At 42.0% G+C, this 13466-nt stretch overlaps 1 protein-coding gene across 1 annotated transcript; it reads right to left on the bottom strand.

The window, feature by feature from the left end:
- Window positions 1-1346: 1346 nt before the first annotated feature.
- On the bottom strand, window positions 1347-12643 carry LOC104531209 (lysine-specific demethylase PHF2-like; the record flags this gene model as incomplete). The annotated part of the gene is made up of 10 exons (XM_010176026.1): window positions 1347-1492; window positions 3217-3290; window positions 3524-3702; window positions 4346-4464; window positions 5706-5825; window positions 6747-7118; window positions 8380-8469; window positions 9774-9865; window positions 11042-11148; window positions 12556-12643. Coding segments are annotated over 10 exons (1387 nt in total), but the record flags the coding sequence as incomplete, so codon positions are not given.
- Window positions 12644-13466: the final 823 nt, after the last annotated feature.

Consider the following 13466-nt stretch of genomic DNA (forward strand, 5'->3'; position numbering starts at 1 on the left):
GGCAGTACTCCAGGTGGGGCCTTATGAGAGCTTATAGAACTGGCTTATTAAAAAGCCAAACAAGAACAGCCTTACCGCACATTTCACATCATTTCCCACATCACCACCTGCCCTGCCACTCTCAGCTTCCAGAGGACAATTCTTTGTTTGCACAACAGGCATATTTAGAGGCTAGAAACTTGTGCCAGCAATCTACCAACAGCCCACAGCTTTCAAAAGCACCACGGCTGCGGTCCCTGTGGAGCAGTGAAGCGCACTGAGGTGAATACCTCTGGTTTTCTACAGACAGGGGACATTAAGTCCATTAAGACTGCAGTAGCAAAGATCTACTCACTCAGCAGACTACAAGGGAGCACAGGGCATAAGGCGCAGCAGTTCAGGTCTGCAGTGCCATTCTATGCATGGAAACCATAAATTTAGTTGCCGTTCCCTAAGTCCCTTCTCAGGGATTTGTTCCTGAGGTCTGGGTTAAGCAAGGCCTATGTGAAGAGTCCCACTAGCTTCTTTCAAAATGACACGTGTCCTTCTGTTACCTAATTGCTCTATCCGTAGTTGAAGATCAGATGTGGTCTGTAGAGAGAGGAGGTAATGAACCCATACATTCGTTTTGAGACGGGCCCAAACAAACCCTTGTTCCAGATGGTCCTGAACTGCAGCGTTTGAGTCTGGCAACCGTATTTTCCAGTTTTGCATTTTGGATTACTAAAAGATCTAGAGCTGTGCCTTATTAACCATCTTCCAAAACATCCAGTGTCATCTTCAGTGTCCACCTGCAGTGGTCCTATATGCAACACAACCAAGGCCAGGCAAGCACTTCCATTTTAGGTATAGAAGGAACCATGAAAGAGTTTGTTTTTTTCCAAGTCACATGTTTTGGTGGGGAGAAGAACGATGACCAGGGGTGTGCAGGAGGGGAGATGGTTTCCTATTTTCTTCTTTCAAACGTTTAGTATTCATATGCATGTCACCTTACAATACATTATGGAAATCATTTAGATTCCTTTATTGCATTATTGCTACATTAACAAAGCTCATTCATGCCCTCAAGCTGCATTCACTGAGCTCTCTCTTCCTTTTGAATGATTCATCTATTACAGTATTATTGCTAAAATGGATGTTCAGCATTTACAGACGTGAAATGCCTCTACTTGATTAAACCATACCACCAAAATCTTTCCTGAACACTTTCCCACCTCCCTCCAGATCAGAGGATAAAGGAAGAATTTGCTTACTGAAGAAAATGGAGTTACTGAGCTGCTGCAAAATTCATTCTCTCCTCTCACTCACACACACAACCACAAAAGAGCTTTTTTGGGAAGGAGGAAAAAACATCCCTTGGTGCATACCTGTTGGTGTTATACTCTAAACCTCCAACTTCCTTGCTTGCCTGCAAAAGATCAAAAATTCCACTCTCTTTCTTTACTTTGGAATTGCGTCCTGGCTTCGCCTCTGTGTCAATGTGAAGCAAATCTTCATCTGATGAGTCATCATTCTGCAAAAACAAGGAAATGGCTCAAAAAACCCAGAAACTCACTAAGTTAATCAACAAGAACAACACAATAATTTTAGCAGCCTGCTGCTCCTCCAAAGACACAGGGCTAGCATTTGTAATTTGCTTTCATTAAAGAAAAAAAACCAAAAAAACCCCCAAAAACCCCAAATGGGTACACAGTAAAAGTCTGTTTCCTTGTAGGAATGGTAAGTTTTTCTTTCCCCTTCCAACCCTGGAGAACCAGCTTTAAGATCTTATCCTGCACATGGGATCAAACCACTGGAAGAGTGGTGTTTCCAGGTGCTGTGTTGCCTTCTCAGCCCCTGCTCCTGTGCTTGAGCCCATGACCCATGTAGCAAAAGAAGTGGCCATATCTCTGGCAGCCCAGATGGGCATCAGAGTCTGTATCTTGCAAGACATTAACACAGCTAATTCAGACACAGGGACGGACACACTTCTGCCATCCCCACTGCAAGAGAACAGGAAGATCTGGCAGAGGAATGGGACAGACACACATAAACAGCAGCACCTGAGGCCACAGAAGGAAGCTATCTGCATCTAACTATCTTTCTGGGGCTGATATCTCGATGCACTGTGGTTCCCTACTCCTGCCCTGCTTTCAGGACTCTAAAGCCCCAGTCCTCATTGCTCAGACTGCCAATCACTGTTCTTTCCAGGACCTGGCCTTTATCCTTCAGCTTCTGCATGGTGAGATACCAGCACGTTTTGCCCTGTTCCCTGTGCACTGGTCTCCAGATGTCAACTACTGATGGAGGCAAGGAGGTCTGCCCTTGCTCTTGAATATCCCTGAGCCAAACCAGGATGAAAAAGATTCCTTTGTTCTTAGGGCCAAACATTTCAGTTACCTACAGTTCTGTGTTAACAAGCTATTTTGCTTTTTCTAACTCTCTCAGATATTATAATACGAATTTGTATTAAACACAGTTGGGCAAAACATTTAATTTTAATGTCATTTAAATTCCAGCATTGACCTGCAATGCTAACACAAAGCAAAGTGAAGCCTGGGCTGCTCAGCCTCCTCAAGGTAAGCTGTCAACAGGCACACAGACACTGCCTCAAGTTAGGGACAGGCTAAAGTATCATGCTGAGTCAAAGGCATTCTAGATGTAAATCCATAATGGGCAGAGAGAGATTTTGCTAAGTGACAGCAATCCAAACCTTTAATTGCTACATGATAGGTATTAAGGGCTTCTAGTAACGTGAAACGCCAACTGACATGAGTTCCATTGTATGAGCATTACTCCGAGTTTTATCTGTCAAACGTGAACGTGGAAATTTAACAACCAGTGTTCAAAGCACATGGAGAGCTGGGGACAGACACAGGTTGGGTGCACAGCTTGGGACAGACCCCGTCAGCAATGTGACATCAAGCCAGGTATGACAGAAAACTCCTTCTGATCCTTCCCATCCCTTCTTATGGGTTGCTCCCGCTCTTGTGGTGTTGTACAACTGTCACAGTCCCTACACACGCTTCCCATCAGGCCTGATCACATAGAAGGCGTTCAAGCCAGGGTACCAAATTACACTTAGTCCTTGGGATGTCTGAATGCTCCCTATTCTGGGCAGACTATGACTGCAGGAGGAAGGAGAGGATGTGACAACAGCCTGTGAGAAGGCTTTGCTGGCCATTGCAGAGCTGCCCCACATACTGTTAGAGACATACAATGGGCGCTTGCATGTGACAGATACAATAATCACCGTACCTTGTATGATACCGACTCCACCTTTGGCTTCTTAACAGGAGTGTGCTGCAGAGTGTCTTTTTTATCTGATAAAACTGAAAAAAAACCCAACAAACAAAACAACAACAAAGTCAGGATTCTTTTCCTTACAAAAGATAGCACTCCTAAGACATAACCTCTGAAGCAATTCAAATTCACTTAGATTTGACTGACAGATAAAACACGGTTTGCTTTATTATAAACCACAGAGATTTTAATGACTTATTTTGGCCAGTCAATACATAAGACTTCATTGTGCAGATACAGACAAAATAGGAAATATTCTTACAGGGCAGTTCTCTTTTTGTAGTGTTTTTCTTCCTTCTGATTGGAAACTCATCAATTTTTAGTTCACCATCATCTGACACATACTCATATTCATCTCGTACAGGTTTTGCTTTATCTTCTTTAAAATTCTGCAGCGACCCAAACACACTAGTATTCAGCTGGGTTTTGACTCCCTTTGAACTGAAAAAAAGAAAATTATGAATCAGTAACAATACCCTGACTGGAAAACATTTTGCAAATTGACAGAGAGGAACAGAATGAGGATCTCAGCCAACTTGAATACTTTCAGAGGTGCCACAGGAATCAAAATAATTTTACAAACACATTTTTGTACCTATAATTTGTCTCAAAATATGATGCCAACTAGAGTAGCCTTGGCTGGCTTCAAATAAGCAATGTATTATTTAAAGCTGTCTCAGGGTATATCAGGATACGCACAATGCACAGGCAGCGTGGAATGTCGGTACACAGAGTTCATTTAACAGTTTCTTAAAAATGTACCTTGAGTAGGATCTGCACAAAAACCACTTATATATAACTCAAGAACCTGAGTGCCAAAACGTGAGACACTGCCTGAATACTAAAGACACTATTCTCAAGCAAACTACCAGCCACAAGGACAGGTTGTTGCTGTTATGGCCAGCCATGCTGGGTTCTGGGTAAAATCAAGTTCTAGAGTGAAGAATGTTTTGTGTAAGTGTTATTTTCTACATTGACCAGAAAGGCAGATTTTCACCTTCTTGTATAAAAAAGCATAAACAATGACAATACTTTGAAATCTGCTTTTTTTAAATTGATGTGTATTGTCATATTTTTTACTCACCCAAGCAACTTCTTATTAGAGAAAGAGAATGTAAATTTGTTGTCCTTATTTCCTGATAAAGGCGTCTTTTCCGACTTGTGTTCCTCTTCCATTTTAAGAAGTGAATCAGGTTTACTGTTCTGAAAGGCAAAAGACCCAAAACAAAAACAATAAAAGCAGCTGAATGAGTTGTTGATATGCAGATTCCTAGGTAACCTCAGAGAATCCATTGATCTATATGCAGAGAAAAATGTGTTCCCCCAAATGTGGTAAGGAATAGAGGATTATATTCTTCCTTAAGATTCCACAGGTTTTAGTTCAGGGACTTGTCCCCATCAAGCAGCACTTCAGCAATAGTTTAAGCAACACCTGCCACAAACACCATGCCAAATTTAAATCCTGCTCTCTTAAATGGGTACAGACTGATGTAAAACACTAAACACACATTTAGTGAATCAGAGCACAGCTAAACACACCGCTCGTCAGCATTGTGCCTGTGTGGCTACAGACAGAATCCAGCACAGCGCCTGCATTGTATGCCGAGGCTCCACTTGCTTCTTTCACACCTTCAGAAGAGCTTGAATTATGAATGTAATAATTTAATAACAAAGTCAATCAGTGCAAAGAAACCTTTGATTATTTTTTAAGCATCACCTTAATACTTTCCTAAGCTGTACTGGCTGCAGAATTAATTGGTACATATTGATCTAAACACGTTATCTGTGACTTTTTAACAGAAAAAAAAATCAAGTGTCTCTAATGTTAATGACTCATGATTCTTAGTAGTTTCCCCACGTGAAAAAGCATGTCATTTTGTTTGGTTTTGGGGAATTTGCTTTCACAAAGCAGGCAAAATTCAGACAGATATTTCTGTGAGAAAGCCTAGCGCCACCTTGTTTGAAATGGTACCTGGAGGGAAAAAAAATGTCTTATTATTCTATGAATGAATTTTACTCACTCTACACTAGCCCTCCAGGAAGGCAAGCTTTTAATTCATGTGGCATAATTCAAATTTCATTAACTCTACTTTTATGTTGTCATTAGTTATTGATTCCTCTGGAACTACTCCAGACTTAAAGTAGCACGACAGTGTTAAAGTGAGAATCACAGAAGAGATCAGCACTGAAAAATCTCATTACTAGCAGTGTTCCCACTGGCTTCAACAAGGAGGAAGATGGACAATTCAGCACGTGCTTTTGAAGAATCTGCCCCCTCTCCTTTATCAATGATCACTTGATTATTTTCTGCTCAAAATTTTCCCTTTGGGAACTGAAAATTGGTGCCTTGTACTCTCTGCTTAGGTAGACCTGTGCACATTTCTCTACCCTTGACTTATCCCTATGTGGCAGAATCAGCAGCAGAATTTAACAGGAGACATTACCTTGTATTTCCATTTGGCTTCTGTTTTGCTTTTATTTTGCTCTCGAACTTCAAATTTCTCCACCTCATTCTGCTTACCAGCAGTCTCCTTATTGGGAACACTTAAAACATTCTTTGCAACCTGAGGAAAAAAGTCAGCATGTACTCTTAGTGAGGAGGGAGTGCTGGCATGTTACAGAAACACATGTTTTATCTGGAACATAACATGATATATTTTTGAAAACTCCTCTTTTGATTCATTCCTTTTGAATCCAAACACAAGGAGATTCAATCAAATACTGCTGCTTCAGAGAATGCAGAAGACTAACTGCATTTCTCCTTGATCTATCAACATACAAGGTGACTGTAAAAACATACTCATCTCCCTGACTATTGCTCCATGGACAGGTTTTGCAAACTGCATACAAGCTACTAGGAAATTCAAAAGCATTTTAGAAAAGATTTATGGATAGTTCTTAACAAACAGTGTACAACACATCACTCTGTCAGTGCCTCAGTGAAATCCTGGCCCCTACTGAAGTCAGCAGCAAAATTCATGTTGAATTAAAGGACATCAAAATGAAACTCATCCTTCATGGGCAAAAATTGAAGCAAACTATTGTTTTATGTTCATTCGCTCATTCTAGAGCAAAATCTCATGCAAATAAGATGCTTTAGAAATGAGTTGCTTCATCTTTGATAATCTAGTATGGAAATGCACATAAGAGTGCTAATAACATTTGAAATAATATAATAGTTCAAGGGAAAAAAAAAAAAAGCCACTTAAAAATGTCTTTTAATTTTCATCTCACCTCAGTTTTGGCAGGGAACTGGCAGTAGTTTGCCAAACTCAATAGGTTTCTTGGAGGCTCCATATCAAATGAATAACCAAGCAAACAGTCAAATCAAATTCAACATCAGGTAAAAAAGGGCGATAAGCTAGCATGGACAAAACTTACATTTACTTCAGTGAAGACAGGGTTTTACACCGTGTTTCTTGAGACCTAAGGAGTGATCCCTATTATGGCGAGAGAACAGGGAGAGAGGTTAAAACATGACCCACCTTCCCCTTCTTTGGCGTCTCGATCTTTGTCAAAGCCTCCTTGGTGTGTGCCTCCAGCAAGTCGAGATTTGGGATGGCTGGTGGTGGACTCTCTTTTGCCTTTTTCCCTTTCTTTTTTCCTTCTCCCTTAACTTTTGGTATTTTGGGAGGCTTAGGGGGTTTGGGTGGCTTGGGAGGTTTGGGGGGTTTGGATGGCTTGAGTTGTTTGGGGGTTTTCACAGTTTTGGGAGTCTTTTTTTTCGGGACCTTTTCTACAGGTGGGGGCGGAGGAGTGACTTGGACGGGTGATGGTGCCTCTTCCTTCTCCACAGGACAGATCTCCTCGGCATTTGTGTTGGCACTCGTGTCTGCTTTGCTGGCTTTTGAAGCATTCTGTAGTTTAGCACAAAATGGGAAGGCATTCAGACCCACCTGTCTCACAGCAGATACTCCCCTGCACCCTCCCTTCCCTGGGGTAACAGACCCCAAAGATCTCCTTTCAATAACGCGGTAGCTGCATTCCCAGGCCAGGCTGGCCAGGGAGTGAAGACCACATCACATGCCACAGGAACGTTCTGCACACCACTAATTCCCACCTCAACATTGCTTAAGCACAAGTTTGGCCTGGAGAAACTCCAGTGGCTTCCTAAGGAATGTAACTCTCACCAGGTTATATCATCAGGTAGGACTGTTCAATGGACTGTTCCTACAAACAAATGTATAAAACCAATGGTTTTTTGTTTAAAATGCTAATCAGCTTGAGCACAAACCATTCCCATTTAATTCAGATGTGATAAATGTAGCAGAATTGTATTTCATGCCCTCAGGAAAAGTAAGCAGTAAAATAGCTGCCCAATTAAAATTAACACTTTCAGACTAATTAAAATTAAATTATTTTCTGCTTAACTTGCTATTCTGACAATCAGAAAACTTAAATACTACATCAAAGAGGATAAAAGGACAAGATAGATTTCAAATCTGAGGTCTTTGGATATAGTTAGAAGGGGAGAGGAATGTAACACAACTTCTTAAAACAACTGAACTAGCTATTGTCACCTTGAATGGTACCTCCATGCAACCTCATTTTTTTGTTGGTTTGGTTTGGTTTTTTTAAGTGGGGGTTTGTTATAATTATTATCACACTGGTTATAGTAACTCTGCCTAGAAGCCAGCCAAGAGCAAGGCTTCCTATTGGGACAATGTACAGAATAATAGTCCCAAGCTCAGACAATGTCATAGACAAGACCAATGAACATAAAGAGAAGAAGATACTACATAGGGAGCATGATCATGGGGATGGCAACAATGCTCTTTGAGTTGTATCATATTTTTGGGTAGGGGGTAGCTAAACTGAAAGAGAAAAAAAAGGACAGAGAGGGGAGTGTGGCCAGTTCAGCTAGAAAGTGGAAGAGAAAGGATACAGGACAGGCAGACAGGGCGTAAAGCTGAGGAGAAAGCAAACGGGAGGCCAGAACATGTGGCGAGTCAGACACAGACAAGAGTCCTGAGCAGTCCCCCTACTGTGAAATCTCACGTGAACTCTTATAATTAAGACCGTGGGAAAAAAATATTAATTTATTTCAATTCATCCATTTTATAGTCTAGATTATTAACAGACCCACAATATAGTTAATATTATGAAAAGAGCACAAACCTCACTTAATCTTATTTCTTTGGCAAGGTCTTTGATGAGTTGTGCTGGTTTGAAGTTTTCTGGTAGTTCATCTTCATGCTCTGCTAAAGCCTAAAACACAACAAAGCCAGATCACTGTTTCTGTGCATGTTTTTTGTGAAAATATAAAAAAAAACTCATTAAGTGACATGTCCATATTTTTCCTCTGTACTGAAATCAATACTGACTGCACCAGTAGTGCAAACAAGATAAAAATACACTTTTTCCCCCTTCTGGATGTGATTATAAATAGCTGTCCTGAGAGAACAAAGTCAATAGTCTTATAGTCTTTTTCAGTTATTATTGCATTTTCACAACTGTAACAACACTTTGCTCACCCCCTTATAGGAGATTCTGTGAGAAATTCCTTTTCTACATCTACAAGGAGAGATTGTCTTAGGCTGGTGTCTTCAACAAGGATAACAGGCATAGACCTTGTCAGCAGAGTGGTTGTGGAGCTCCCTGACAGGACCAACAACATTTGCATTCACATGTCATGTTGTAACACTCAAAGTTCAACTTTTCCTAAATGCCAACACAACCTCACTTCCCTTGACTCACTACTTCTCATCTGCGTGGCAAGTGGAAAAATAAACAGGGTGACATGGAGAAGACAAGTTCCACAGCAGCCAGTCCTGCGACAGGAAACCAGGGAGCAATTCTGAATTCAGGCTGAAGCACTGGTGGTTTGCAGGAGGGAGCAGCCAAATCCCTGACTACATTTAAATCTGGGACAGCCACCTAACTGACCTAACTGTGTGTGTAACATTGTGTGCTCAGCTGCTCATCCCTTCTTAAAATGTCTGAAAATCCTAAAGCTGCTAGTTCCCCAGTTCACGTTTTATGATTGAATGGCCTGTCTCCTGCAGCTCATTCCCCAAAACTTTAGGAGCAACACACGCAAGAATAACACTTCTGAAATTACTGCAGCAGGAAATTCAGGCTGTAAATCCCTTTAAGCTTTCTCTCCAACCAGTATGTATTGCCTGGCTCAATTAACGTGTTGATTTGCAGGAAATGGGCACCTCGTGCACATAGAAATGCAGGCTTTGTTTAGGCCTCACTCGTGTACACAACCTCTGCTTAATTGCTTTGGCACATGAAAATGCTCAGAGCCAGGGAGAACGTTCATCCAGTATCCTTTTGGCCGTGTGCAGAATTGAATTTTTTAAAACTCTGGTGGTACCTTTTTTTTTTTGCCGGTTCCTTGTGTGGCACTATGAAATCCCAGCTCTCACCCTCCTTCCCCTTCTCTTTCAGATTTTAGGATTAGTTGGTTTGCTATGGATATATTATTTGTTCTAGCATTTGCTGTCTGTTCCAGTGAGTGACAAACCTGAGGAACACAAAATATTAAAACAGGCTGCTTCTCCTACCTGTTTTTTAGTCCATGACCTGAAAGCACCATTGAGAATTTTTGCTCCTTGGAGTAAATGAGCAGGAGGTTGTTGCCCAGCTTTATGCAAACCTAAATAGAGGGAAAAAACCAATGCCATTCAAACACTGCTAGCTACAGTTGTTTCACGTATAGTCTTTAATTTTAAAAAGTTTCACTGTGAAAGTTAACTCTCTCAAGGTTAGTCACCACAAATGAATCCCTCTTATAATTTGATGGTAATAAGGAGTATATTTACTGTGTCATAAATCCAACTCAGCCTTCCTACACTGTGCTCCTGTAAGTAATGTCTACACTGGCACTCCTTCCAGTTCCTTTCTTGGTTCCACACTCAAGCTAGCTTCCATGTTCATACATCCCAGGCTGTGGGAATAAAAAGGTACCATCAGCAGTTCTTTTATTCTGAAAAAGCAAGTACCGATATGTGGAAACAAAGGTTATATTGGGCAGAGGCGTCCACTGCTGCATGAGTACAAGCTTGCCTAAACTTTTACACTCATTCCAGTTTTTGTTCAGAGTTGGTGACAAGGGGCCCCCTTCCAGGTGACATTCAGAGGGACCCCTCACCTTGCTTATGAATTAGACACATTTTTCTCGTCGTGAAAGGATCTGATGGGTGTCTCTAGACATGTTCCGTAATAAAAGAAATAGAGGTAAAAGCAAAGGGAGACCAAATCTGGAAAGAACATGCATGCATGGATGTTTGGATCAACTCTGAAGGAATCTGATTGGGAAGATTTTGAATTTCGCAGAAAACTTTGCTTTGATTCTCAGGGCTCCTACTGGCCACATCTCTGATGTTCCTGTGGCCCCAACCCACCCTCATACTTCAACTGGGATCAGCAGAAGGATGGGAGGAGGAAGCACTGCTCTCTGCCTTGGGCTGACAGTGTGTAGTTCATTAGGTTAAACCAGGGAATGCACCCAGACTTGACAGGTGACTGCAAACTAAAAGAAATGTCACAACAGTATTTGCTTCTGAGGCAACTTAGATACATTTTAAAAAGAAGATGAAACTTTCCCGTAGGCACAGGTAAGAGGGACAGGTAAGGTCTTTCCCAGACCGAGATGGCAGGATCTTAAGAGGAGAGCTGGACCAGACCAGCATGTTCTGCTGGTATGTTAAAAGCAGTTTTCGAACACTAAGATTGATTTTGGCCACCTGTCCATCTTCTATGTGGCACATCAGCAGAAAGGAAGAGTAACTATCTTCAGGCCCCCAAAGCTAAGCAATTAAAGCAGTTTTACCTTTGAACGTCTCTAGTAGATGCTTTCCCATATACCAACATGCAGTTTCAAAGTTTGGAAACTGGGTCAGACTGACAATTTTCAATCGTCTTTCTACTTCATATGCCCTGCAATAAATACAAAGCCACATGAACTTAAAGCACAGCAGGTCACCAGGATGTCACGCAGTGCTGAGCACTGCTCATAAATGCCCAAGGTTCATTTTGCAGTACTTCATTTCTTTGTGCTGCTACCATGTATTCTGGAATCAGACCATAGAATCATAGAATCCCAGACTGGTTTGGGTTGGAAGGGACCTTAAAGATCATCCAGTTCCAACCCCCCTGCCAGCAGCAGGGACACCTTCCACTAGACCAGGTTGCTCAAAGCCTCATCCAACCTGGCCGAGAACACTTCCAGGGAGGAGCAGCCACAACTTCCTTGGGCAACCTGTTCCAGTGTCTCACCACCCTCACAGTGAAGAACTTCTTCCTAATATCTAATCTAAACCTCCCCTCTTTCAGCTTAAACCCATTTCCCCTTGTTTTGTCATTACCTGCCCTTACGAAAAGTCAAAAAGCAAAACATAAAAATAACACTAGTAAGAAACTGACCAATACAGATGTAAAGATGTAAGATTAGTTTTATTGTGTTATTTGTCCAGCACCAGTAAAGAATTACTTCTATTGTCTTACATCAGGCAAAGAGCCCAGCTGAGCAGGTGGGGGCTTATCCAGAAGGTGTTGTAGGGTAAAACTCCTGACAGTTTTAACAGTTATTCTTGGCCACGTTAGACCAAGCACCTCACGTATCCTCCCATGTGCTATGCAATAGGTGTAAAGACAGCAGGGAATAACTCAGCACAGGAGAACATATTTGTGGCCTATTTGGCCATAAAATTGGTGAAGGGCTGAGAGGTGAAGTCATATGAGCAGAGGCTGAAGTCAGTTGGTTTGTTCAGCCCGGAGAAGAGGAGACTGAGAGGAGATCTCATGGGGGTCTAGAACTTCCTCCCAAGGGGAAGAGGAGGGGCAGGCGCTGATCTCTTCTCTCTGGCCACCAACGAATGCCAGGAGCAGAGGAAATGGCAGGAAGATGTGGCAGGGGAGGGTGAGGTTGGCCATGAGGAAAAGGTTCTTGAGGCAGAGGGTGGTGGAGCACTGGAACAGGCTCCCCAGGGAGGTGCTCATGGCACCAAGCCTGACAAGATTCCAGCAGCATTTGGCCAAGGCCCTCAGGGACATGGTGTGAATGTTGGGATTGTCTTGTGCAGGGACAGGAGTTGGACTCCATCATCCTTGTGGGTCCCTCCCAGCTCACAACATTTGATGATTCTAAGAAATCACTCCAAATGTGTTAGGAACTGATTCTATGATAACACAGTCAAAGGGGACAAACATGGGTACATTTTCCAAAATTGCCCAATAGAGCTACATCAACATTACTTCAAATGTAAACTAATTAATAGGAGAGAGAATGGCCAATTTATTAACAACTGAGCCTCTATCTAACTTTAGATTTAAAAGACAGATTACCTCATCTGCATTTCAACACTTAGACTATGTAGAAAATGTCCTGCGAAGGCCAGGCAGTCTACAGGTGTTAGAGTTGCATAAATCCAACCTAAAAGAGAAAGAGACCCGAGGATAAAAACTGGAATCACACTAACAAAGACTTGATTCACAACATGATGTTTACACTTCACTTAGCAACTTCCTTCCTAGATACCAATACAGCTCTTCAGTACAGATCAGCCGCAGAACTGCACATGCTTTGAACAAAGTTGCATCTGGCCCCTTGTTTGTTTTGCAAGATAAAGGCCCAGCCCAGGAAGGTGCTCCACACCTCTGACTCCCATTCCCAGGACTGCCCTCAAGGGTGGCAGACAGTGCAAGGGGACATGCTGCTCACACTGGCATCACTTTCTCGTTACCGTGAAAAGCAGCAGCAGCTCCATAATGGTAGTTGCTTTCACATCACCATAAAACTCTGTGACAGCTCCTGACACTGGCTTTATTGTAGTGCCAGGAACAGGTGTTTTCCAAACACTAATTTCCATACAAGAATCTACTTAAATTAGTGAATATCTATAAATTTCTCAGCATTTATTCCCCCATCCACTCCACATATGGTTATGAGAGAAATACCTACTTTCCGCTTTTAACAATCAAAGTAAAATTCAAGAGTGTAAACGTTCTGTGCAAGAACATACTCACGCACAGAAAAATGACATTATGGGATGGTGCCTCCAAAACACAAGTACCAGTGCTGCTGCTCACTTGTGCTGCCCGGAAACCTCAACTCAGATTACGAATTGAGTGGGCAGTGCATCGTTTAAAGGCATAGAGGGAGAGGAAATCCCTGTCCCAAAGACATTACAGTTTCAGCAGGTAACAGGGAGTGCTGGAAACAGCAATAATAATATTATTATTTATTATTATTTAAT

The sequence above is a fragment of the Antrostomus carolinensis genome, unplaced genomic scaffold (assembly GCF_000700745.2).
Source record: "Antrostomus carolinensis isolate BGI_N321 unplaced genomic scaffold, ASM70074v2 scaffold40879, whole genome shotgun sequence".
Taxonomy (NCBI): Eukaryota; Metazoa; Chordata; class Aves; order Caprimulgiformes; family Caprimulgidae; genus Antrostomus; species Antrostomus carolinensis.